The 23,529-nt window shown below is 46.1% G+C and overlaps 8 protein-coding genes across 9 annotated transcripts; 4 read left to right on the top strand and 4 right to left on the bottom strand.

The window, feature by feature from the left end:
- Window positions 1-33: 33 nt before the first annotated feature.
- Prosalpha3 (proteasome alpha3 subunit) lies at window positions 34-1,401 on the bottom strand. The gene is made up of 3 exons (XM_017238470.3): window positions 1,274-1,401; window positions 972-1,177; window positions 34-736 (listed from the first exon to the last, which is right to left on the bottom strand). The coding sequence occupies exons 1-3, from the start codon at window positions 1,274-1,276 to the stop codon at window positions 148-150; spliced, it is 798 nt and encodes a 265-aa protein (XP_017093959.2). The 5' UTR covers window positions 1,277-1,401; the 3' UTR covers window positions 34-147.
- Window positions 1,400-3,675, top strand: dgt3 (dim gamma-tubulin 3). The gene is made up of 6 exons (XM_017238469.3): window positions 1,400-1,536; window positions 1,598-1,926; window positions 1,986-2,348; window positions 2,406-3,071; window positions 3,133-3,310; window positions 3,374-3,675. The coding sequence occupies exons 1-6, from the start codon at window positions 1,519-1,521 to the stop codon at window positions 3,515-3,517; spliced, it is 1,698 nt and encodes a 565-aa protein (XP_017093958.2). The 5' UTR covers window positions 1,400-1,518; the 3' UTR covers window positions 3,518-3,675.
- A 776-nt stretch (window positions 3,676-4,451) lies between these two features.
- On the top strand, window positions 4,452-8,957 carry LOC108123034 (atrial natriuretic peptide receptor 1). The gene is made up of 11 exons (XM_017237931.3): window positions 4,452-4,746; window positions 4,809-4,920; window positions 4,972-5,137; window positions 5,459-5,536; window positions 5,723-5,999; window positions 6,066-6,621; window positions 6,674-6,789; window positions 6,853-6,931; window positions 6,987-7,630; window positions 7,694-8,018; window positions 8,070-8,957. The coding sequence occupies exons 1-11, from the start codon at window positions 4,452-4,454 to the stop codon at window positions 8,902-8,904; spliced, it is 3,483 nt and encodes a 1,160-aa protein (XP_017093420.2). The 3' UTR covers window positions 8,905-8,957.
- Window positions 8,958-10,065: 1,108 nt separating this feature from the next.
- LOC108123282 (ribitol 5-phosphate transferase FKRP) lies at window positions 10,066-12,253 on the top strand. Its single transcript, XM_017238416.2, has 3 exons — window positions 10,066-11,068; window positions 11,129-11,245; window positions 11,302-12,253. The coding sequence occupies exons 1-3, from the start codon at window positions 10,328-10,330 to the stop codon at window positions 12,157-12,159; spliced, it is 1,716 nt and encodes a 571-aa protein (XP_017093905.2). The 5' UTR covers window positions 10,066-10,327; the 3' UTR covers window positions 12,160-12,253.
- Window positions 12,248-17,332, bottom strand: LOC108123281 (dynein intermediate chain 2, ciliary). 2 transcript variants are annotated; one of them, XM_070278521.1, is made up of 7 exons: window positions 17,114-17,332; window positions 14,785-15,218; window positions 14,260-14,488; window positions 13,772-14,198; window positions 13,643-13,720; window positions 12,771-13,584; window positions 12,248-12,711 (listed from the first exon to the last, which is right to left on the bottom strand). In XM_070278521.1, exons 1-7 carry the CDS (start codon window positions 17,156-17,158, stop codon window positions 12,528-12,530), a joined length of 2,211 nt encoding a protein of 736 aa, XP_070134622.1. In that variant the 5' UTR covers window positions 17,159-17,332; the 3' UTR covers window positions 12,248-12,527. The 2 variants fall into 2 exon arrangements, with proteins under 2 accessions (XP_070134622.1, XP_070134621.1); XM_070278520.1 differs by having other exon boundaries at window positions 14,785-15,221; window positions 17,114-17,331.
- A 2,385-nt stretch (window positions 17,333-19,717) lies between these two features.
- Window positions 19,718-20,432, top strand: LOC108122977 (uncharacterized). Its single transcript, XM_017237859.3, has 2 exons — window positions 19,718-19,881; window positions 19,961-20,432. The coding sequence occupies exons 1-2, from the start codon at window positions 19,843-19,845 to the stop codon at window positions 20,357-20,359; spliced, it is 438 nt and encodes a 145-aa protein (XP_017093348.2). The 5' UTR covers window positions 19,718-19,842; the 3' UTR covers window positions 20,360-20,432.
- Window positions 20,433-20,579: 147 nt separating this feature from the next.
- Window positions 20,580-21,021, bottom strand: LOC108122978 (U6 snRNA-associated Sm-like protein LSm6). Its single transcript, XM_017237860.3, has 2 exons — window positions 20,848-21,021; window positions 20,580-20,779 (listed from the first exon to the last, which is right to left on the bottom strand). The coding sequence occupies exons 1-2, from the start codon at window positions 20,936-20,938 to the stop codon at window positions 20,631-20,633; spliced, it is 240 nt and encodes a 79-aa protein (XP_017093349.1). The 5' UTR covers window positions 20,939-21,021; the 3' UTR covers window positions 20,580-20,630.
- A 267-nt stretch (window positions 21,022-21,288) lies between these two features.
- Window positions 21,289-22,587, bottom strand: LOC108122979 (uncharacterized). The gene is made up of 3 exons (XM_017237861.3): window positions 22,450-22,587; window positions 21,552-21,637; window positions 21,289-21,480 (listed from the first exon to the last, which is right to left on the bottom strand). The coding sequence occupies exons 1-3, from the start codon at window positions 22,477-22,479 to the stop codon at window positions 21,363-21,365; spliced, it is 234 nt and encodes a 77-aa protein (XP_017093350.3). The 5' UTR covers window positions 22,480-22,587; the 3' UTR covers window positions 21,289-21,362.
- Between the last annotated feature and the right edge of the window lie 942 nt (window positions 22,588-23,529).

Here is a 23,529-nt window from a genome sequence, read left to right on the forward strand (position 1 = left end):
AAAGCTAGACGGACTTAAAAGAATTTTGTTAGATAACTTTTGTTTTTGAAATTTTATTTCACTCTCCTCAATTACAAAAAACGGGACTGAATGCCCTTAGGCTAAAAATTATGCAAGTATCTATCCACCGGTGCCCCAAGACTCAGTCTAGGGCTTGGCCTGCTGCTTAGTCTGTTTCTCCTTTTTGGCAGCCTCAGCCTCCGCCTGCACCTTGGTGTATTTCTCGATGAGCTTCTCCACGTCCGGCTTTCCCAGCACGCTGTAGACAGTGGTGTTGTTGACACGCTGCAAAGTGGCCATCTCCACCTTCTCCGGGGTCAGTTTGGTGGTGTCCAGAGTCATCGAGAGTACCTTAATCGCCAGATCCTTGGCGTCCTCGAGCTTCAGCTGCACGTTCTCCTTGTCGGCCAGCTCCTGTTTGAGCATAGTAATAGCAGCGCCGAAATTGTTACCAATGCAAGTGGCCTTCCAGCCACCGTAGTTGCCGCTGGGATCGGACTGGTACAGCTGGTAGCCGTACTTGTTGTCCCAGCCCATGTAGAGCAGTGACACGCCGAAGGGACGCTTGCCTCCGTACTGAGTGTAGGCCTGCTTGATGTCGCACAGGTGTGAGACGAGCTGCTCGCAGGGAATCACCTCGCCGTAACTGAACTGGTAGCGCTGGGCGATGAGGCGCAGCTCTGAGGTCAACACGTTGGCGTCCGATGTGATGCCGGCGACGGAGCAGACCATGTTTCTGAAAATTCAAGGGACAGATGTATAAAAAAATGTTTTTATAAATCTTAAGTCCTTCAGTTCACTCTGACTCAGCGTTAAACTTCTGCTCAAAGGTACAAAAGGGCATCTAGGATAAAATCTTGTTTCTTTCAGTTCAAATGATGAAAACCATATTTTATTAAAAAAAAATATCTTTTGCCCATTGCAGAGAGTGAGGGAACCTTTAGTAGCATAATTTTTTGCTTGTCACTTACTCATTCAGGCGGTAGATCTTCTCCGATGGAATGGCGCTGTCCAGAAGTTTGTTAGTGCTACGGCACTCGGCGGCTAGCAGGATACCATCCTCTGCCAGGATGCCCAAGCAAGTGCCGGCGTGCGAAATGGCCTCCATGGCATATTCCACTTGGTAGAGACGGCCCTCCGGCGAAAAGATCGTAGTGCGGGAATCGTAGCGGCGTGCCTACAACAATGATTAAAGGTTGAGAATCCTTGTTGGTTGCTCTATCATTTCGCCGAATAGTAAACTCATCACCGGCTGGTCTAGAGGTTTACTTACCATCTTTACGAATTTATAATTTTACAAGTTTATTTGGCAAACGAACAGAAACTCCTTGTCATTCAGTGTAGAGATGCCAGACAGTTAGAGATGAGCGATGGGCATTTAAATTTATTCGATAGGACTCAACTATCGTTTGTCGGAGGCCCCCTCACATTTTCCAGACACGGTCACACCGGCCAAGTTTTAATTGTGTTGGTTTGGACGCGCGAATTGTTTTTAAATTCAGTTGATTTCTTTTGAATATGGGAGATCTGCTTAGCGTGCGTATAGTTAAAAGATTTAAATTTTAATGGTTTAAAAACGCTCTACTCCCACCTGCAGAACTCTGAGCTTTTCAAAAAGCTAGGCGTCGACAGCTCCAATCAGTGGATTCTATACGATGAGCAACTGGAGAAGTTCTTCAAGTTTTTGTCCCAGGATGTCACGGACGCTAACATTTTGACTGAAAGTCAGGTCCTGGAGCGGGAGGAGATGCGACGCCGGAACGAGTGGCTGGATGAATCAGATCGAGAGCTGAAGCTGCTGCAGATCGAGTCCGAAAGTCCAGGACTACTGAAGTTCAACCGACAGGACGTATCCGCCTTGACAATGGAAATAGCCTCGATCGAGGAGGCTTCTCGGGACTACGCCTTGCTCCTTGAGGATATGTTGTAAGGGATTCTTTTAAACATTATTTGAACGAGAAACCAAAATATTCCGTATTTTGTAGAAACGCCAAGCATTCAATTAGCAATCATCTTAGCGAGCTGGAGTGCGCTGCGTGTGAGCTGCAAAGCAAGGAGAGGGAACTACTCGGCGAGTGCCAGTCGAAGGCCAAACAGCTGGAGGATCTGCAGCGGGAGAACTGCCGCTTGAGTGGAGAGGCAAAAAAATCATTCACAACTCCACAGATGCCGCCGCTCTTCATGCATCAACTGCCACTGGAGCAGTATTTCCTTAAGTGCGACTCGTTCATGCAATACTTTACGTTGTATGTGAAGGAAAACTTTAAGATCCAGGAGTACGACGAGTTTCAGATAGCCGAGAACGATGTTCTGCATGAGAAGCACAAACTAGAGGATCTTCAGAATGGGTAGGCATTATGCTTTTAAAATCTATTCGTAGAAGTTAAAATACTTCCTTATTCTAGGATTCAGCACTATGCACTCTCATATATCAAACAAAAGGCCAAGGCGCAAGCCACACAGGCATTGATTGACCAACTGGATTTCGGCCAGATTCATTGCCTCAGTCTGGCAGATATGGCACGGGAAATGCACGAGTTGCAGCTCCTAAATGAGCACCAGCTGAGCAACGTTCACGACACCCTATTGAACGACCTAACTATCCACGTTCAGCAACATACTCAACGTCGCATTGAGCTCGTCCTCTATGAGAATACTAAGCTAAAGCTGGATCGAGCCATGCAGCGACATGAAAGCGACCTCAAACTGACCAAGATTATATCGGATGCACTGTCCAATGCGGAACTGCTATGGATTGCCATTCAGCTGGACTGTGACAAGAAGCGCAACTGCTTGGACACCTCGGAGGAGCTACGGAACCAGGCACAGGCAACCTGGCAACGGGTTCAGACAATGCGATCGATTAATAGCACTCATCAGGGTATCTGCGGGCAGTTTATTCAGGAGATTGCCAATCTTCTTTCAGCCCATCTTGGCCATACAGTTAAGGCCGGCGAAGCGAAGCCCTGCCTCTACGAGTATGAAAAGTTTGGGCGTCTGCTTTCGTATTCCCTACAAAGCATGCTCAACAAAAAATCCTCTGATTCCGTGCGCGATCAGCTAGATAAGATGTGAGTAGTTTCAAAGCTATTTGGATTGGATCTTAATTATCATCATTTTACTCTACCCTAGCAAACTTTTGGAGCAGACCCTGCGGCCTTATGTTTTCGATTCCCCTATCGAACAGCCTATGCTGGAGAATGTTCGGTATTTAAGTGCCATTTTCAATGTCACCCAGCAGCAAAGTCGATTGGATGAAGCTGTCCGACAGCTACGAACAGATTTCCTACAAAACGTATCCGGGCGTATGGTATGTGGATTTAGATCGAGCGTTAATTCATAAAATATATATCTTCCCATTTAATAATTTTAGGACATGGACAAGCTTTGGCGATATAGTGTGGTCCTGTGGATCTGGTTTCTCACAGAACCTCAGAGAGTCCTTTATGCGATCGATGAGGTTAAGAAGGCTTCGGCTGCTCAAATCCGGCCAGGTGGTGGACTTCAGCGAAAGTAAAGTTAGTTAATATGCAATCTGTCCCGTCAATAAATTAATTTAATATAAAACTTGTTCGACCTGAGGTCCCACCCACGCTGTAAGACTATAATTATCACTTATTATTAAATGTATACAAATGTCTTCATTAATTGTAAAATAAATAATTATTTAAAGTTTGTTTCCTGCTTATTTTGAATTAAAATCAAATCCTTTTAATGAATGACCCAAAGGTTCAAGACTGCTTTAATAAAGTCTGCACGAGTGCCACCAAAACAGACAAATTAATTGCAGCCGGCACGCGACGACTCTTCCAAACGATTAACATTCAAATTCGGCCGGAGAAGCAACAAGTAAGGCCATTAAATCCTGTTCGGCTAACCCAGAGCCACTTGGCCGGCAAGTTCCTTGGCTTCCTATTGGCTGTGTCCACTCGGGTATTTGGCCGACTTGTGCCGAGCTTGAATCCTGAAACATATATAAGGAGCATCCGTTCTTGGCCTGGCTCACTTGATTATCTCGGGTCGGTATAGTTTCGGTCTAACTCCTCGGTAGTGCGGTCTTGGTGAAGTGTTTTTCTAATTTTTTTTTTAAGAAAAGTGAAGAGACAAATTTTTGGCAAGTGAAATGAATGTTTTTAAAGTAACTCCTTAATTTTGGAAGCTTTAAGTTCAAGGATATTTCAAAGAATATTGAAACAGATGGGCTTTTTAAAGGGTGGTCCCTAGGAATAATGATTCGCGGCTCATTACCCTTATTGTGATTTGAATTAATTTCAGATTTGTATGGATTTCAAGCTCGTGAAAAGTTGGAGCTGGGAACTCTTCAGATTCGGCTGAGGGAGACAGTAATAATGTGATAATTCCAAAGAAATTATTTCAAGTACATTGAAAATGAATATTTTGAATAAAGTTCGTCAAATATAAAAGGAATTCTAGGCCTTAATCCTTAAAATATGAACTTCCTAACCATAAGCTTCCTTGTTCTCGGCTTGGTATCGGTTCGACTGTTGAGTGTTCCCCCGAATCCAAAGCGCAATGAGATCGCCTGGGACGAGTCCATTAGGGATATGGGTTTTGATATCACCACATCCGGGTTAAGCTTCAATGCCAACGATACGGGGATGGAGGTCAGGACCTTCGAGAGAAGCAGAGAACCCAAATCGCCTCAGATGGCCAGGTACACCGACATGGGAGAAATGGGTCAAATGCGTGTCTATAATGTCGGGGTGCTGATGGCTTCTCATTTGGGTAAGTGCTGGGAGGAGCTGGAGAAATAGTTCCATGAGCTGATGGACTCGCCATCTCCACAGATTCCCCGTTCGACTTGGAACGATGCGGACCTGCCGTGGATTTGGCTCTGGATCAGATTAATAAGGTGTTTCTTCGTCCTCACAACATCACTCTGGTGAAGAAAAAGGCGAGGTTAGTCCTTGAACTTGGCGATTAAATTATACTTACAATTTTGCATTTTAGTTACCCCTCCTGTTCGGGAGCCCGGGCTCCAGGACTTGCCGCCGATATGCATTTCCAGGACGACGTAATCGCCTTCATTGGACCGGCCTGTGCGTTTGCCCTTGAACCGGTTGCACGTTTGGCCGCCTACTGGAACACGCCCATCATTACCGGCATGGGGGATCAGGTGAGGTGATGGCATCCAGTCGCGTGCCGGGCCACGCAGCAAGCCGCTTTCAATTCCGCTGGATGAGGAACCGGAGGATTAAATTTAATCCTACCGACGGTTTCAAGTCCACACACCGTATTAGCTTCTCTCCCGCCCCCGCCCCCACCCTCGCACAGCCAGAGACAATCACATTTAGCCGCCTTAATTGTCTCGTGGTCTCGTACTCTTGACATTGGCAATTAAATGGCTCTCGGCTTCCTCTTTAATTTGCATTTAAGTTTCCCGTGTTATTGATAACAAATGGCCTTTTCCCCTCCTGACCCTCTGACCCGCTGCCAGCCACCTTCCTCGGAGGGTGAGCTAACGGTGACCTCTGGCATCCTGGGGAGGATACACAAGTGGAAGAACGAGAATACGGTAAGTGAGGGGACTCTGCACTCAACAAAAAACACAGGATTTACTTTTTTTTAACAATTGGTCCTAATTTTTAAACAAACTTTAAACACAAACTTACTCACAGTTGCACTTTTCATTACTTGGCTTAAACCATTCCTGGCTTGAGCAACGGGCTACTAGCCCTCTCGCTATTCTTACTCCTTGCAGGGCATGTTCAAGGACAAATCGAAGTACCCCACCCTCACCCGGATGTCCTACTGCCAGTGCAGGCTAATCCTCGTCTTTGCCAGTGTCTTTCGCCAGTTCAACTGGCGTCATGTGGCCCTGTTGGTGGACAGATCGGAGCTCTTCTCGTGGACGGTGGGCAAGAATTTGGAGTACGGGCTTAGACAGGAGGGACTGCTGAGCTTTGTGAGGGAGCTGAATGGCAACGAGGAGGAGATATATGAGAACTATCTCAAAGATGCCAGCATGTATGCAAGAGGTAAGAGCTAGACTGCATAATTATCATTCTTAAATAAATATTTTAACTATTTTTTATCCCCAACAGTTGTCATCTTGTCAGTTCGAGGGGTTTTGGTGCGAAAGTTCATGCTGGCGGCTCATAGTCTGGGCATGACCAATGGCGAATGGGTCTTCCTCGACGTGGAGATCTTCCAGAGCGACTACTGGGGCGACAAGGGCTGGGAGAATAAGGACGAGAACGATGCCAAGGCCAGGAAAGCCTACGAAGCCCTGCTCCGGGTGAGCCTGTTGCAGCCGACCAGCCCCAAGTTTCAGGATTTCGCCGACAATGTCCGGGAGAATGCTTTATACGATTACAACTACACCTTTGGGGACGGCGAGGAGGTGAACTTCTTCATTGGTGCCTTCTACGACGGCGTCTACCTCCTGGGAATGGCCCTGAACGAGACCCTCACCGAGGGTGGTGACATCCGGGACGGCGTCAATATCACGAGGCGGATGTGGAATCGCACCTTCGAGGGCATCACTGGACATGTTCGCATCGATGACAATGGCGACCGAGATGCAGACTATTCCATCCTAGATTTGGATCCCATTAACGGAAAGTTTTCCGTGGTGGCTCACTACTCCGGGCTTCATAAGTAAGGTTTCAAATGGAGATTTTATTTCACCAATTAAGAGTTCTTTTTAAAGGGAGTATGCTGCAGTCCATGGGAAAAAGATTCATTGGCCAGGAGGACGCGAAGAGCCACCGCCGGATGTGCCTCCGTGTGGCTTTCTGGGAAATTCCCCAGACTGCCATGGAAATGGTATTTAAGATTTCATTCCTCTAACCACAGTATTGGTTCGTTTACCATTCTTTTGCTCCTCAGAATCCACTATCATGTACTCCATAATAGGACTCGCCTTATTTCTGGGACTGGTCTTTCTGGTTATTTGTTTGCTTCAAAAGTAAGACTTAAAGTTTATTAAATTCGAGAGATTTTAAAAGTCGGAAACCCCTCAGACAGATGAAGCTCAGCAAGGAACTCAACAATATGTCCTGGCGCGTCCGACCCGACGACGTTCTCATCGAAATGGGCGGCATGTTCGGCTCCAAGGGAGGTCTTCAACGACTCGACGTGGAGAACATATCCCTGCAGCAGTTCGGCATCCATTCCGGCCGTGCCTCAATTGCCAGCTTTACGTCACTGCCCCCGCAGGTGTACACCACCATTGGACAGTTCAAGGGCGAGCGGGTGGCCATCAAAAAGGTGAACGTAAAGAAGGTGGAGTTGACCCCGCAGCTTCTTTGGGAGATTAAGCAGGCGCGGGACGTGAGCCACGAGAACACGGTGCGCTTCGTGGGAGCCTGCATCGACCTTCCCCGTCCCACAGTGCTCATTCTCACGGAGTACTGCTCACGGGGTAGTCTCAAGGACGTGCTGGAAAACGAGGCCATCGAGCTGGACTGGAACTTCCGCATGTCCCTGATCCACGACATCGTCAAGGGCATGAACTACCTCCATAACAGCGATGTGGCTGCCCATGGGAAGTTGCGATCGTGCAACTGCCTTATAGACGGGAGATTCGTCCTCAAAATCTCTGACTTTGGACTAAGTACCTTGACCACGCCCTCGGACTTTGTGCGGGATCAAAACTACTACCTGAGTAAGTGGAGTATGTTAGTGGGTCATGTACTCCGATTCATGGAAAGGTTTCTATTGTTTACAGAGCTGCTTTGGATTGCTCCCGAATTGCTACCACTGACCTCTATTCCGGGCTGTTGTCCGGCTACGCAACGCGGAGACGTCTACTCCTTTGGCATTATCCTGGAGGAGATTGTGAATCGCGGTGGTCCCTACCAGGAAGCTCGTCAGCAAATGGACGTGCACACGATCCTTCACAAGGTGCGACAGTGCAACGGATTCCGACCACTTATCCGGGAGCGTGAGTGTCCGCCGGACCTGCTGGAACTGATGGAGAAGTGCTGGGCGGATAACCAGGAGGAGCGACCTACCTTTTCCACGATTCGCAGCAACATCCGGACAATAATGAAGTAAGTCAATGGATAACATTGTAATCCTTGTAATGGTAATCCTTTTTGCAGGGGCTTCTGTGAGAATTTGATGGATGATCTCCTGAACCGTATGGAACAGTATGCGAATAACCTGGAGAGTCTCGTTGAGGATAAGACGCGGCAGTTAAGTCTGGAGAAGCAGCGCACCGAGGAGCTGCTCTACCAGATCCTGCCACGTCCTGTTGCCCAACAACTGATGGCCGGCGATCTTGTGGAGCCCGAGGAGTTCAGCAGCGTAACCATTTACTTCAGCGACATCGTAGGCTTCACGGAGCTGTGTGCCCGGAGCAGCCCCATGGACGTGGTTAACTTCCTAAATGATCTCTATAGCACCTTTGACCGGATAATCGGGTTTTACGATGTGTACAAGGTGGAGACCATCGGCGATGCCTACCTTGTGGTTTCGGGCTTGCCCGAGCCAAACGGAGACAAGCATGCCCGTGAGATTGCTCTAATGGCACTGGACATCCTGCAGGCAGTCAGCTCCTTCAATCTGCGCCACAAGCCGGAGTACAAAATTCAGATTCGTATCGGGATGCACTCAGGATCCGTCTGTGCCGGCGTTGTTGGCAAAAAGATGCCTCACTACTGTCTCTTTGGAGACACGGTTAACACGGCGTCTCGGATGGAGAGCACTGGATTGCCCGGCAAGATCCATGTTTCCTCCGCCACCAAAGCCATCCTAGACAAGTTCGGTACCTTCCAGATGGAGCAGCGTGGCGATGTGGAGCTCAAAGGGAAGGGCACGGTAACCACATACTGGTTGAACAGCACCACCGAAGCCGAGATCCGGCCACCTACTCCACAGATTCTAGCGACCGACGAGGTACCTTTCCCCCTGCTCTTCGCAGGGATGGGCAAGTAGCCCCACGGCTGAAAATCAGTATTTTACAATATATATTTTACATTGAAAATAAATTTGTCGCTTTAATTGTTTTAAACAAGTTTGTTTCTTTTTAGTTTGTAGGCTTTTAAAAGTAGTCCTCTAGGGATTATTAATTATCTCGCAAACGGCTCTATTTTCTTTATAGCAGGATTCGTCATTCATTTTGTAAGCATCTTGGACAGGCCTCAACTCCACACAATGTTCAATTCCATTTTTGTTATCCGGCTGAGGTATAGACCATGCTGTGTAAACCATAGGTCTGCCAGTTTTCACCGAGTAGAATGATCCTGGAGACCTTCCCTCGTCGAAGTAGGACACCCAGAAAGGAGCATATATTGTTTCATTGTCGTATTTCTTGAGATATAAATAATCTGATAGAGCGTTCATTTCGTCGTCCGATTCAATTGAGGCCAAGTCGGCATAATTTTGAATACAAAGATCACGAGCAGAATAAAAGTTAAGTTTTACGGGAGACACATAGTATCGCTTCTCGCCGACACGCAGAAATGAATCTGAACGGAAATAAACCTTTTTTAATTAATTAAAATCTATTTAAATTATAAGATTTCTTACCAGTTAAAAGTCCTGTGGTGCCCAGGATGAATAAAGACAAACTGATTATTAGAACGAACCTCATGGCTGAGTCTTCAAGAATGAATACTACGGATATCAAGTCTAGTCCTTATATAGGCGATCGGAAAAATCTTATCGTTGATGGAGCGATAAAAAGAAAATAAAAAAAGAAATTTTTTTGTGAGTTTATTGACAGGAAGTAAGATACGTCAATTAATTTATAATTCGTTTTTATGTAACATATCTTAAGATTAGCGATAAGATTCAAAAGAAATTTTTTGTGCGTTTATTGACAGGAAGATATGTCAATGAATTTATAATTCGTTTTTATGTGTCTTTATTTTGCATTCTTGTTTTAGAGATTATTTGTCTAGACTTTATGGTATTGATAAAAATACTGGGTACAGGGAACAATATTTTTGAAAAGACCAACCAAAAGCTCACCGAAAAAGCCCCTTTTCCAGGGACTCAAAGCTCTTGCGCCAAGGATATCAATGATAAAATAATGGTATCTTTCCGTCAGCTGTTTGGGCTGAAAGCGCTTTTCCGCAGGGGGAGGAAATCTGTATTTGCGCATACCGTGGAAAAAGGAATTGCCACAAAAACAAAGTTGTGAAAAGCGGAAATAACAAGTAGAACAAGCCCAGCCACAAAGACAGAAGGTGTGCCCGGAATGAGAGTCCAACAGCAGCATGATCCGGAGGTCAACACGAAGGCAACCAGCCATGTAGAGGTGGAGTCACTTTAAAGATCCGGGAGTAGCAGCAGACACAGATACAGATACACACTCCGCCAGAGGAGCATCGTTGAGCACAACCTGTAGTCCGAGATGAAAGTGTTCCGGCTGCGTCTGGTGAAACTCCTTCTGCTGGGGTTCCTGCTGGCCAACCTGGTGTTCTTCTATTACACCTGGAACACACTGCTCTGGCGACGCATCAGCCGGGCTCTGTCCGGGAGTCCGGGTTCTGAGCCGGAGGACTTGCCAAAGGTTGCCAAGCTGTCGCCCAAGGACAAAGTGCGCAACGCAAACAAGCACATCCGGAAATCCATCACCATAGTATTCTACGGTCACTACAACTTCGAGCAGGATCTGAAGGCCAGCATCGACAGCATCCTGGACGTGATACCCAACATGCCCATCCTGGTGCTCCAAGAAGGCGGTGCGGAGTACGCCTACCCACCGGTTAGCTATGAGAGAAACCTCACCGCCGGAGAGGAGCACACCGTGGTGTTCCAGAGCCTCTCCTTTGACGTGCGCCGCACACGTCAGGAGCTGAATCCTTTGGCCGCCATCCGCACCAAGTATGCCCTTCTCATGCCGGACAGTGTCCGGCTGAACAGCAAGAACCTCCTGCAGAAGATTCTCCGGGAGATCAACTCCCTCGGCCAGCCGGGTCAGCCAAAGGAGCAGCGACCGCCCGTTCCGCCAGAGGATACAGTGCGACGCATGGTTCTTGTCCCGTTCGCTGGCAACCTGAAATCCTTTAGCAGCTGCCTCAAGATGCATATGGACCTGCCCAACTGGACCCTGGAGTTGGTGGCCACCAACGACAGTCGCCACTGCGATTTGGTGACTATCTTCTACAGAATCATGAATCTTAATCCTAATTTAATGCTATCCTCCTTGTAGTTCCTCCAGAAACATGCAATCCTGCTGGATGTGGCCGCTCTGGGAGCGATGCCAGAACCCTTTACCCTGCCCTTCCCGGAGATGCTCTACATGCAAGCCAAAATAGCCAATCTTTCGGTGAATTATTACTCAGTGCTGCCCATAGGCCATTATTTCATCCTATATTCTTTCAGACCACCGTGTTCCCGCAGGCGTTCCAGGAGGGTCGACGCCTGTTTGCTTCCTTCCACACCAAACAGCGACGGATGGAGCTTCGCCGGCGACAGTTCCGGGAGATGTACAAGAAGCTGCAGATCAAGCGGATTGTGAGGAGGACTTACAAGATTCCGGGCAAGGCTCAGGCGAGAGAGGTGTGGGGCCACGGCCTGGTACTAGATGGCCAGTTCTCCTCGTCCAATACCTCGCTGCCCCTGGTCACGGACATCGATCTGTTTGGCTGCGAACGCACGTCGAAGTCCTGCATCGGGAACGTGTACGGCGGCAGGCCCTTCTATTCGTACATGGAGAAGCACACACCTCCTTGCTGCCTGGACAAGCTGAGGACGACCTTCAACCATGTGCTGGAGGAGTTCGAGAACGTGGGCATCCGCTACTGGCTGGACAATCACGCCCTGAAGAGCGCCATCGAAACAAACCAGTTGTCGCCGGATGCCTATGACATCGACATCAGCTTTAACGTCCAGGATCTGGAGCGATCCAACTCGATGAAGAAGTCGCAGAGCAAACCGTACGTGGACAACGAGGGCTTCTATTGGATCAAGGCCACCGACGGCCACTACTTCAGGGTGCAGTTCTCCAAGCCCAACCAGGTGGGCGTCAACCTGCTGCCCTACGAGATCAGTGGGACGGAGGCGCGGGCCAGTGGCTTCTTCGGCTGGAAGGCTAGCACCTTCTCGGCAGACTTCCTGCATCCGATGTCGACCGTCCTGTTTTTGGGGAAGAGCGTCATGTGTCCAAACAACGTGTTCGAGTATCTGGAGGCCAAGCACATCAAGGTGCTGTCCGCCGACGTGGACGTGGAGGAGGAGTGAGCCAGGTCAAATGAATTTGGTAAGAATCTGGCTGGGTTTGTTTGAGGTCAATAGGTGTATACTTCTGTCTAGTAACAATTTTGTAACATTATGGATTTGAATTAATTTTTATTTGAACGACTTAGAGCATTATATTGTACAATTTTGTGATCTTTGGTATTGTTTCCAAGTTCCTTTGGTTGGTAGACTTCAACCGCAAGTTGATAATTAATTTTTAGATTTATAGTAACATAACTCTAAACATAAGACGGATGCATTACGATTCTTTTAGAACCAGCAGATCTATATGTGTAAAATATAATACATGCAATCAGACTCGAGTGTTTATCTGCTTTGACCATCAAAATATAGACCATATATAGATAGGATTACGACTTGACGGTTGTGGCTGCATCCTGTATAACCGCTCCCTCTGGTAGTTCGCGGACCAGCGAGAGGAGCTTCTCCAACTTGGATATTTGCAGTGTGTTCTGGTCCAAATAGAGCTGTTTCTTGGGCGGCTTAACCATCATGCGGAGATTGGGCGAGAGCTTGAGGGAAGTGGTGACGCCCCTGCGAAAGGATAAGACATTTATCCATTAATCTAGTAATAGTAATATCTTTATACTTACTTTTCATCTCCCACCACGATAAAGGCCAGCTTCTCGTTGAAAGCCAGCCTAGTCAACTTGTTCTTCCGCTTGGGAACCACGGCCTGAACGCATATGGCCTTGTATTTGTTAACGTTAAGATCGAAGACGTGCACCTTGCCCTCGGTGGTCACGGCGGCAAACACGGTGCTGGAGTACGGGGCCCATTTCACATCTCCCACGGCGGCGCCTAGATCGAAAATGAACAGCGGATCGGCCCGCATGTCCTCCCAGACCTTGACGCGCCAGTCGCCGCTACAGGACACGAAGATGTTGCTGTTGAAGCGGTTGAAGTCAATGCGGTAGACGGACATGTTGTGGGCCATGTAGGTCATAAGGTACTTGGAGCTGAAGGATGTGCTACATTTGTAGATGAAGCCGCATTCAGTGCCCACCAGGAAGATCTTCGGATCAACGGGATGGAACTGAATGCAGGAGCCGCCGCTCTTTAGGCTGACTTTGGTTCCGTCTGGACCATCCACAATGGTATTGTCCCTGTAGAGGGTAATGATGCTGGTGACCCACAGCTTGTTCTGCATCAGAATCCAGTTGAAGACGCGTCCGTCGGAAGACACCGAAAAGAAGTTCACCTCGCCATCGGGCATGTCGGGTCCCCACCTGATCTGCCACACGCACTCGGCGTGCTTGCAGTTCACTCCCTTGGACACGTAAAGTGGCTCCTTGCAGTCCTCTCGCAGATTGTAGACGGCCACGTTGCCGTCATATAGTCCGATCACGGCCAGAAAGGGATATGTACGATGGATGTCACAGCACATTACACCGCTGTCAGTTTGGACTAGGGATTGAAATATTATAGAGTGGATGAGATCTTAAGAAGAGGACCGGAAACCTACTGATATAGTCGGGAAATGAGGGATTCTTGACGGTGAAGAGGCACAGATAGCCTTCGTTAGTCTGCTTCATAAAGTCATCTGGAAAGGAGATCTATGAGTTAAATCTTTTTGATATTTTTCGAGACTCACGAGATCCAAAGCAAACGGCAAAGAGATCATAGTAGCTAGGATTGAAAAGGATATCGGTGACATTCATCTTTTTGGTCTTGTCATACTGAAACTTCCACAGGGGCAGAAGGTTGCCCTCTCCATCCCGGAACTCGTCGGCCGGGTCTTCCCAATAGCGATAGTCGTGAGCAATGTCATCGTAGATATTCTGGTTGATCATCCGCTCGAGGATCTGCCAGCACTTGAGGTACTTCTTGTTGAGCTGCTCGGCAATGGCGGTCTTGTCGCGGAACTTCTTGGCGCGCATTCCCCGCTTCCGGTCATCCTTTTTTCCGCCATCCTTCTGCTGCTCCGCAAAGTTCTCCAGATATGAGTCATAGATGACCCATTGCAGCACATTGGCTCCATACTGGGAACGGGGTGGGGGAATGGTCTGGGTGTCCACATTCTTGGGGGCAATATGGTTTGTAGAATACGAACTAATAGAAAATATTTTTTTACGATCTTACTCTCTTGGGGTTTGTATAGGTCAAGGCCGCTCGTTCGCAGTAGTTGAACTGGTTGATGAGTTTGCGCTTCTTGGAGGAGACAGCCACTGCCCGGGCTCCGCCACCTGTTTCCTCGTCGTCCCGAGGAGCACCTTCTCCCTCTCCTTCGCCCTCGTCTCCCTCAGTGCCTTTGCCCTCCTCGTCGTCCTCCTCCTCGACCTCCTCCTCCTCACCCCCGTCGTCCTTCTGACTGAAATGCATAAATGGATTATTTTCAAAACTCTTATTTTCGTCATGTAAACAATAAACCAGCTGGTACATGGGTATCAAGGCAGTATGAGGAAATATCGACCCTTGGCAAAAGTTTTTTTTATTTCTGCATGTATTAGCATTGAGACCTGGCCAAAAAAAAGGGGTTCCAGAAGCGGAAAACATGGCTTTATTACCGGAAACTAATTTTAAGTTTATTCACAACTTCTTGTATCGCGTGCCCAGTTTAAAGAAAGCAAACACTATAAGAAATTACCATTCTTGAGAAGGACTTACCTTTTAGCCCCGCCATCGTCCTCATCCTCCTCGCCTTCGCCCTCCTCCCCGTCTCCGGCCTCCACTTCGCGCTGCTCCACCACCGTATAGTTGGGCATGGGCAGCGGGTAGCCGATCTCGTCCGACTCCTCGATTTGGCGGCGCGCCTCCTCCGAGTCAACGTGCAGTGAGTTGCCGGCAAAGGAGATCAGGGTGACCGTGTTGCCCGGCAGGGGTGCCAGAACGAACTCCCCCTCCTTGAAGCTATAAACGACCAGGTTGCGAACTATATTGGTATTGGTAGGCGTCAGGGCTTTGGTGATCTCCTCGCCCAACTCGGCTTCGGTGAGGTCCAGCTGGTCGTCCGGCTTGAGTAGCTGGCGAGACCGCATCCAGGCTTCGTAGTCGTCGGCATCGCCACCACCGCCTTCACCTCCTTTGGTCTTGGAGCTCCTCAGCTGGGGGAAAGGGAGCAACAGCATGACGAACTTTGCGGACAAGTGTGTGTGTGGCAATAGGGTAGGTGCGGTGCATGCAACAATCCACTGAGGTGCCTCAAAAGTAACGCAGCCGGGATGGAGGATCTGGGTGGGTGAGTACTTACCCCGATGGAGTCATCTGGAGGTGCAAGGTCATGATAGGTATTGGGGCAGGTAGCAGAGAATGAGAAAGGGAAACCAAGCGGAATGCGGCATGCGACTTGAAAGAAGAAACACCCGAATCTCGGGTAATACGGTTTATCCTGCCAGGAGGCGTTACCTCATCGCCATCATCGTCGCAGTCACTGTCCCTGGACACTTCCTCCTCGGCTAGATCGGAGTTTCCTGTGGCAGTTGCCATCTCTTCCGCCATTCCGCTGCCCACTGGACTAAGTGTGATTGAGATGGAGAGCGATCTTTCCTACTTAATAGCTACTACTACGACTTGTATTTACTTTACTTTCTTGGCGTAAAAGCTACAGATTGCGGTTTGTATTTACAAGATGTTGTTATGAAGAGAACTCGGTTATTCAAATTAGATAAAAATCAGTCACTCCAAGTGGATATTTACAGGTCCCTAGGTTGGCAATGCGTTTCAGAATATTAGAGGATAATGGGATATGAATTATAGTTAGCACTTTTTGGAAAAACATAGAAGAGTGTTTTTCAAAAATCCTTGTAAAGAAACCAAGGTACTCCTTGCTCTGATAATAAGAGTAAAGACTTATACTTTTCAAGTTTTAAATTATTCGCTTACCAAAAAATGTTTAAAATATTTAAAATGATTTATTATAATATTTACATAAACCCTCGAAAAAAGTTCTAAAACGCACCGCATCCACACTCACATTCACACAGATCTACGTTGCTGAATCAGCTAAGAGAACCATCTAATAGTGGCTAGTGGGGAAGCAATCTAATGGTCAAATACCGCCATGGCCTTGTTGGCTAGCTTCCACATCCTGGCTTGTGATTTGTATAGCGAATTGAAAATGAATGACCACGAAAACCCGAGAGCTCGAAGCGCGGTTGCTGAGTTCTAAGCCGAGGTCACAAAGGACCCCTGAAAATCTATCCGGCTCCGCTCCGGGAAATCTGTCCGGCAAGAGTCGCAAAGCTAGACTGAGCCAAAGGAAAACAGACTGAAAGCCAAGACAATCCTGATGACGTTCGTCACGTCAGCGGCCTCTCAACGCCGAATGGAGGCAGAAAACTTTTCGTCCTGACGTCACAACAGGATGAGGCGGAATAAACAAATTGCACACAACTTGATTAGGATGTCCTGGAAAGGGTAGTGCGACACCGAGATTGGCTCTTACAGAAATACATATTTATTTTGATGTGAATCTAAATGAATAAGGTGAGCCTAGGGTCGTATTCGTGAGTGATTTATCGACTCTTTTATTGCGTTGGGCCTGATGAGACTTCGACACTCACCAGCCCGGCTAAAGGCCAGGCCAACTAAATTGGTAGCCGTAACCCAATTGCACCGCTACGATCGGGCCTTCAGCCCTGCCTCCTGCCGCCGGGCCAGGCTTTCCTGGCTTGGCACGCACATGGTGGCCATTGTAGTGCCACGCCCCCTCAACAGGCCGGAAGGGCAGGAAATTGCAAATTATGTTTCGTGACAAAGTTCCATCAAAGAGGGCTGCCTGCCGGAGCCAAGCTTTCAGCCAAACTTATTAAAAAGTAAGCGCAAATAAGCGCAAAAAATTTTTAAACCCAAAAATAGACGGCAAGGCAGCCGCAGCAAGGACTTTCTTTTTGGCATTACGTTGCCAGCCATCGAGGCGATAGGATGTGTGCATAAAGTGTGTCAGGTGTATTTTGATTCTAGTACGTAAAATAAGAATATTCACTCTGATAGCTACCTTCCCTTTGCCTTTTCCATCACCTTTTCCTGCTTTTTGGGCCATCGTCACTGCAACTCCTCAGATTCCGTGGATATCAACGGCGCCGGTGTCGGCTCTTCACAATTTGTAATAAATTTGAACAAATGCTTTCTCCAACTCGAATTAAAAGTATTTGTGCTGTGTCGGTTCGGTCACTGACAGCAGCCCGAAATGTTGCTTTTTGTGTGCGTATTTGACAGAATCAAAGCAAACTAAAGCAATCCTTTACGTAATCCTTCGAACAGGTCCAGGAGGTCTTTTGTCTGCCGCTCTGATTACTTTGTTTATTTCAGTTTCTATAGAAATTTGGCAATCACCCTACGCACCGAGCTTCGGTTGCCATTTGCATATCGATTTGGACAAGAAAAACATGAAAGAAAAGCTAACCCCGAACCTAAAGCTTATGTACACCAGCTCCTTGCTTATAGATTTTGATGACAAAAAATCTAAAAAACATGATGTCCTCAGATTTTGATGCAGTTTTCCGGAGAATCAATCCATGATTCGTTTAAGGTACTCCGCTTAAGAATCGGAAGAATATTTGCAGAGATATGGCATTTTCAGTGGGTCCTACTGCCCACCCCATGCATTTTCCACTTTTTGAAGGAGGCCCTCCAGAAAATTTGACAAAAAATCAAAAAAATATGATGTCCTTAGATTTGGATGCAGTTTTGCGGAGAATCAATCCATGATTCGTTTAAGGTACTCCGCTTAAGAATCGGAAGAATATTTGAAGAGATATGGCCTTCTCAGTGGGTCCTACTACCCACCCCATGCATTTTCCACTTTTTGAAGGAGGCCCTCCAGAAAATTTGACAAAAAATCTAAAAAAAATGATGTCCTCAGATTTTGATGCAGTTTTCCGGAGAATCAATCCATGATTCGTTTAAGGTACTCCGCTTAAGAATCGGAAGAATATTTGCAGAGATATGGCCTTCTCAGTGGGTCATACAGCCCACCCCATGCATTTTCCACTTTTTGAAGGGGACCCTCCAGAAAATTTGACAAAAAATCTAAAAAAAATGATGTCCTCAGATTTTGATGCAGTTTTCCGGAGAATCAATCCATGATTCGTTTAAGGTACTCCGCTTAAGAATCGGAAGAATATTTGCAGAGATATGGCCTTCTCAGTGGGTCCTACTGCCCACCCCATGCATTTTCCACTTTTTGAAGGGGACCCTCCAGAAAATTTGACAAAAAATCTAAAAAAAATGATGTCCTCAGATTTTGATGCAGTTTTCCGGAGAATCAATCCATGATTCGTTTAAGGTACTCCGCTTAAGAATCGGAAGAATATTTGCAGAGATATGGCCTTCTCAGTGGGTCATACAGCCCACCCCATGCATTTTCCACTTTTTGAAGGGGACCCTCCAGAAAATTTGACAAAAAATCTAAAAAAAATGATGTCCTCAGATTTTGATGCAGTTTTCCGGAGAATCAATCCATGATTCGTTTAAGGTACTCCGCTTAAGAATCGGAAGAATATTTGCAGAGATATGGCCTTCTCAGTGGGTCATACAGCCCACCCCATGCATTTTCCACTTTTTGAAGGGGACCCTCCAGAAAATTTGACAAAAAATCTAAAAAAAATGATGTCCTCAGATTTTGATGCAGTTTTCCGGAGAATCAATCCATGATTAGTTTAAGGTACTCCGCTTAAGAATCGGAAGAATATTGACAGAGATATGGCCTTCTCAGTGGCTCATACTGCCCACCCCATGAATTTTCCACTTTTTGAAGGGGACCCTCCAGAAAATTTGACAAAAAATCTAAAAAATATGATGTTCTCAGATTTTGATGCAGTTTTGCGGAGAATCAATCCATGATTCGTTTAAGGTACTCCGCTTAAGAATCGGAAGAATATTGACAGAAATATGGACTTCTCAGTGGGTCATACTGCCCACCCCATGAATTTTCCACTTTTTGAAGGGGACCCTCCAGAAAATTTGACAAAAAATCTAAAAAATATGATGTCCTCAGATTTTGATGCAGTTTTCCGGAGAATCGATCCATGATTCGTTTAAGGTACTCCGCTTAAGAATCGGATGAATATTGGAAAAGCTTTGGCTTCCGCTGTGGGCTATATTGTCCACCCCATGTATTTTCCAATATTTGGAAGTTTTACCAACTCATTTACAAGTTTTTCAACTTATTGATTTAAGTATCGCATATATAAGAGGTAACAGAAACCACCCGATGCACTAATTTCAATAAAAGCGAAGGTTCAGCTCGATGCACTACGGATCGCCGAGGGTTTCCGAGACAAAACAATCTCATTAAGATCGATAATCTGTGGCGGCAGCCCGGGAGCAATAAAGTGGCAGTGTCTGCAGAGTCAGCGGAGCCCAAAGCACGAATGAACAACGACACTGCCGCTGTGGTGACGAGCGCTTTGATTGGAACGCCTCTTGATGCGACATGCATATCAATTAATTACCCCCACAACTCTGGCGATCGTTGTTACATTTGGCTGGGCCCGGTGGACAGTGGACACTGGGTCAGGCGGGGATTGGGTAATATTATTTTGGGGATATTACAACAGAATACGAGAGCTGGAGACCGATTGCAAATCGCTGGCCACTGCCACTCTTTTGGTCTCGAATCGATAGAGCCCGTGCAGTTGGCCGAATTTATTCAAATCAGTTGAATTCCGCGTGAGGAAGCGTCGAGGTGTCGTCTCTCTCCTGATCCCCGTTGTAGCTACTGCAATGTGCAAATACGTCTTAATTGCTGCACTGGCCGTGATGGTAAGTGGCCAATTAAACAGTGGCCATCCGCCGCCAGCACCCACTAATCACCGCATTAACATTGCCCTTGGCTGCACAGACCACCGTCCCACGAGTCCGGGCCACGCTGCACGACCTGCCCGGGGTCTTTGACTTCTCCAACCTGGACCTTGTCAATTTCCAGTACTTTAAGAACCTGCCATCCCAGGATCCGAGAACTGCTGCCACCGCCAATCCCTTTATAGAGCACTTCCAGAAGAAGAAGGCTGTTCTGGATTATTTTGACCGCCTGTTCTTTGGAAATTCACCATTTCAGCAGCCCAGCGAGATTCCTTTTGACCCGCATTTTGGCCGGGCGTGGCGTCCAACCTACGAACGAAAGTTTGGCTATCGCGGTGAGCGTCTTATCGCCGCGCTGGGATCAGGGTACTCCGTCCAGCAGCTCCGTCATTTTGGAGCTATTCCTCGGGAGTACGGCACGCCGCATTATCCCAGCTGAGTGTGTTTATAATCCATAATCGAAATAGTGCGAGTATTTATGAAATAAAGTTAAGTGGATCTATTTAACCTGCAATGTTTTTACATGTTTGAGTGAATCTGAATGACGATGGGCCTTTGAAGAGTTTCAGACATGGAATTTTACTGTCCTCTTTTTAGTTTACACGCTATAGTGAGTTTTTTAAACACATTCCCTTATTCCAATAGTCAAGTTAGTAAAGTTGTTTCTAAAAAGTTGTATTTAGGAAAGTAACTTAGGTGCTATTGATGTGTTAGACTCTCCGTTTTTGCGTGGAAATGTAGAGGACATTGTTGCCGCGGATGAAGGCATCTCCGTATTTGTTCTTCAACTGCCCGTTGACGTACTCCTCCGTCTGTTCCAGGCAGATATTCATGTATCCGTCCAAGCAAGCCAAAACACCTTAAAGGAAAGCACAAACGTGATATATGCCGGTTGGCTTTGTGGGTTTCCCAGGATTTAGTCGTTACCTCGGTAGTCCACGCCATTATTCAGTTTCACGGCAACGGGACGTCCGTGTATCTGATTGATGAATTGAGAAAGAGCCTCCTTGCGGGACATATTTATAGGGTAATAAATGCAAAATTCAGTGAGTAAAAAATAAATGCGAAACTACAAACACGAATAGAGTTGCCAGACCAGTCTTATAATGTGTCTTAAAGTGTTGCCAGAAAATAAAAAATAGCTAGAAATAGCTAAACTGCAAAGTTAGGTACTAATAATGGTATTGCATTTCGTGAATTTGTTACAGTTTGGTTATTTATTTAGATTCTGTCACCAAGAATGTATCATAATTTACTATAATTCACATAAAATATAGTCGTCACTCGGCATGGCAACCAAAAGCAGTGTTGCAAAATGATAGTTGGCGCCATCTATTGGTCATGTAATGAAAATTTCAGCACTATTGTTTTTAAAAGATTTAATTTAAATAAAGCGGAGAATATAAATTATTATCTAGAAGACAACTTAGAAATAAATAGGTTCAGTGTATGCCTTCCAGAGGCGTGTAGGTCTTGTACTGATACAATTCTGGTCCGCCATATCCATATAGAAGCTTTCCTCGGCCATGTTCATCATAATAGGGGTAACGGTATTTGGGTCTGTAATAAAAATAATTTATAAATAATTTTATAGAAAATCTAATGTATTCTTAGTAATATTTTTAACATACCTTTCAAAGTACTGGAAATTCGGCGCCTTTGGCTGAACTGTAGCCAGGGAAGTCTGAACCATTAAGGTTACAAAAAATAGAACAAGCTGGAAATATGAATAAAATGTTAGTTTTTAACAATTATTGCATATAATATAAATATTAAACAGGTGTAATAGTCTCTTAAATTTATTTTATTAATTAGAGATTTAATTTTTATTTTAAAATGCCTTTAAATCAAAAAGGCGTAATGTTTTAAAACAGGTTAGAAACATGGTCTTGTCTTTCTCCTTTTACTTTAATTTGTAATTTCTCAAACAATAAAATAAAGCAAGTAATTGCATTCAAACGAGTTTGAACAACGGAAGCATGTATTTCGGGAAGTTAGTCTCCACATTAGTTCACTATGTCAGTCACAGAAAAGTGGTAACTGGCAGTTGGCCGACGCCTTCCAAGAAATCGCTTTCAGTCGGTCGGTTTAACCCGAGCAACGGTGGATGACGCTGGTTATGTAATTACAATAGCAATAACCGCGATGCGCAACTTGGCCACAACTTGTTGCCTAGAGATTATGACACATTTCGCCTGGCTTTCAACTTGGCCGAAAGAGAGCCAAAGAGCGTGATGGCGATCGCCTGCAGGTTTCAAGGTCTCTCTTCAAGTCCCCAATTTGGCCCACTTGTTTCGGAAATGTGTCAATCAAATAGTTGGCAATAACAAACAACCCAAAGAAGAACGAGGCACCTGCTCATTGGAAATTCAAGTCACAATTTCCTACGATCGGCGACGGTTTTCTTTTGGGTGCGACTTTCGCGCAGGCGCATAGTCGAAATTGTGTCAGTGGGCCCAGACACTTGTTAATTGGAGGAGTCAACGCCTCAAATCTATTTGGGGTAAAAATCTAACCATCTAGACTTACGGGCAGCAGCCGAGCGTTCAACTTTGCCATGGCTATTGGAAGATTCAAATCCCGATCGTACGTCTTGGCGGTAAACGTGTAATAACCAGGTACGAAGACGTTCGCCGGGCGCGTTTTGTTTGGCAACTGAATTGCATTGCCCGCCGCCAGACGGCCAAGAGTCAACAGCCAAGATCCGAGCACCACGAAGAGAGCGGGTAAAGCTTGACAAAGCTTACAAGTCGGAGCCAAAACTTGGTTTACACTTCAACATAAAAGCAGTACTGGGCATATTTTAAAGTTTTCTTTTAAAAGAAGCAAACCTTCTTGGCGCTAACATGGCGTATGGGTAATTTTTGAGAATTTATTAAGGCTCTTAGTATTATTAGATATTTTTCTTCCAAAAAGTCCCTAAAGTCTCATTGAAATCTTTTTAAATATTTTTGAAATATATTTTAAAAATAAAAACTTTTGTCACTCCTTCTTTTTCCAGTGTACATTTAAGTGTTTATTTATTTAATCTAATGATCCTCAAGATTTTGCAATTCACAAGGAAAGTGAAAGTCCTGAATACTAAAACTAAAAGCTTTTTCCGCCAGTATTTAAGTTGCCGGAACCTAACGAATAAACAAACAATTTTCTTGGCCAAGACTCACCTGAGCCCACTCACGTAGGCTCTTTCAAAAGAGAAACCCTAAGCCCCATTAAGAGAAGTCTCAAAGATCAAAAAGAGCCCGGAATAGCGGTCTATAGAGACAGCTGTTCGAGTGGGCAAAAATGGAATTGAGGCCAAATTACCAAAGTGGTTGTGGACCAAACTGGATGGCTTTAACTCTTATCGAGATGACGACGATGGACGCTACAATTATGTAACTTCTGCAACCATGAAGAGACGGAATCCAGCAAAAAAAAAAAAAACATTTCTACCAACCCGATGGCCCAACCAGTTTTTGCTTTCTTCGATCGCTAGGCTGTGCCATTTCTTTTCAGCTCTGGCGCACTTTCTTTGCCTTGCATTTGCATTCGCAGTGTCATTTTTCCTTGGGTTTCTATTTCTGTTCACCTTAAGTCTTTTTTTTATCTGTTTTTTGTGCTCACTTT

This window comes from Drosophila bipectinata, chromosome 2R, assembly GCF_030179905.1.
Source record: "Drosophila bipectinata strain 14024-0381.07 chromosome 2R, DbipHiC1v2, whole genome shotgun sequence".
Classification (NCBI taxonomy): domain Eukaryota; kingdom Metazoa; phylum Arthropoda; class Insecta; order Diptera; family Drosophilidae; genus Drosophila; species Drosophila bipectinata.

Excerpts from the sequence above, each read along its gene's own strand:
- LOC108123281 (XM_070278520.1), bottom strand. The coding sequence starts at position 17,158 with ATGGCCCAAAAAGCAGGAAAAGGTGATGGAAAAGGCAAAGGGAAG. Across the intron at positions 14,199-14,259 it reads CCTATACAAACCCCAAGAGA|AATGTGGACACCCAGACCAT; the intron begins GTAAGATCGTAA and ends ATTGCCCCCAAG. Across the intron at positions 12,712-12,770 it reads ATCGTGGTGGGAGATGAAAA|GGGCGTCACCACTTCCCTCA; the intron begins GTAAGTATAAAG and ends ATCCTTTCGCAG.
- LOC108122978 (XM_017237860.3), bottom strand. The coding sequence starts at position 20,938 with ATGTCCCGCAAGGAGGCTCTTTCTCAATTCATCAATCAGATACACGGA. Across the intron at positions 20,780-20,847 it reads TAATGGCGTGGACTACCGAG|GTGTTTTGGCTTGCTTGGAC; the intron begins GTAACGACTAAA and ends CTTTCCTTTAAG.
- LOC108122977 (XM_017237859.3), top strand. The coding sequence starts at position 19,843 with ATGTGCAAATACGTCTTAATTGCTGCACTGGCCGTGATG. Across the intron at positions 19,882-19,960 it reads TTGCTGCACTGGCCGTGATG|ACCACCGTCCCACGAGTCCG; the intron begins GTAAGTGGCCAA and ends TTGGCTGCACAG.
- Prosalpha3 (XM_017238470.3), bottom strand. Across the intron at positions 737-971 it reads AAGATCTACCGCCTGAATGA|AAACATGGTCTGCTCCGTCG; the intron begins GTAAGTGACAAG and ends TTGAATTTTCAG.
- dgt3 (XM_017238469.3), top strand. Across the intron at positions 1,927-1,985 it reads TTGCTCCTTGAGGATATGTT|AAACGCCAAGCATTCAATTA; the intron begins GTAAGGGATTCT and ends CGTATTTTGTAG. Across the intron at positions 3,311-3,373 it reads AAAACGTATCCGGGCGTATG|GACATGGACAAGCTTTGGCG; the intron begins GTATGTGGATTT and ends TAATAATTTTAG.
- LOC108122979 (XM_017237861.3), bottom strand. The coding sequence starts at position 22,479 with ATGGCAAAGTTGAACGCTCGGCTGCTGCCC. Across the intron at positions 21,638-22,449 it reads TGAACGCTCGGCTGCTGCCC|CTTGTTCTATTTTTTGTAAC; the intron begins GTAAGTCTAGAT and ends TCATATTTCCAG. Across the intron at positions 21,481-21,551 it reads AATTTCCAGTACTTTGAAAG|ACCCAAATACCGTTACCCCT; the intron begins GTATGTTAAAAA and ends TTTTTATTACAG.
- LOC108123282 (XM_017238416.2), top strand. The coding sequence starts at position 10,328 with ATGAAAGTGTTCCGGCTGCGTCTGGTGAAACTCCTTCTGCTGGGGTTC. Across the intron at positions 11,069-11,128 it reads ACAGTCGCCACTGCGATTTG|TTCCTCCAGAAACATGCAAT; the intron begins GTGACTATCTTC and ends TCCTCCTTGTAG. Across the intron at positions 11,246-11,301 it reads CCAAAATAGCCAATCTTTCG|ACCACCGTGTTCCCGCAGGC; the intron begins GTGAATTATTAC and ends ATATTCTTTCAG.
- LOC108123034 (XM_017237931.3), top strand. The coding sequence starts at position 4,452 with ATGAACTTCCTAACCATAAGCTTCCTTGTTCTCGGCTTGGTATCGGTT. Across the intron at positions 4,747-4,808 it reads GCTGATGGCTTCTCATTTGG|ATTCCCCGTTCGACTTGGAA; the intron begins GTAAGTGCTGGG and ends CCATCTCCACAG. Across the intron at positions 5,537-5,722 it reads AGTGGAAGAACGAGAATACG|GGCATGTTCAAGGACAAATC; the intron begins GTAAGTGAGGGG and ends TACTCCTTGCAG.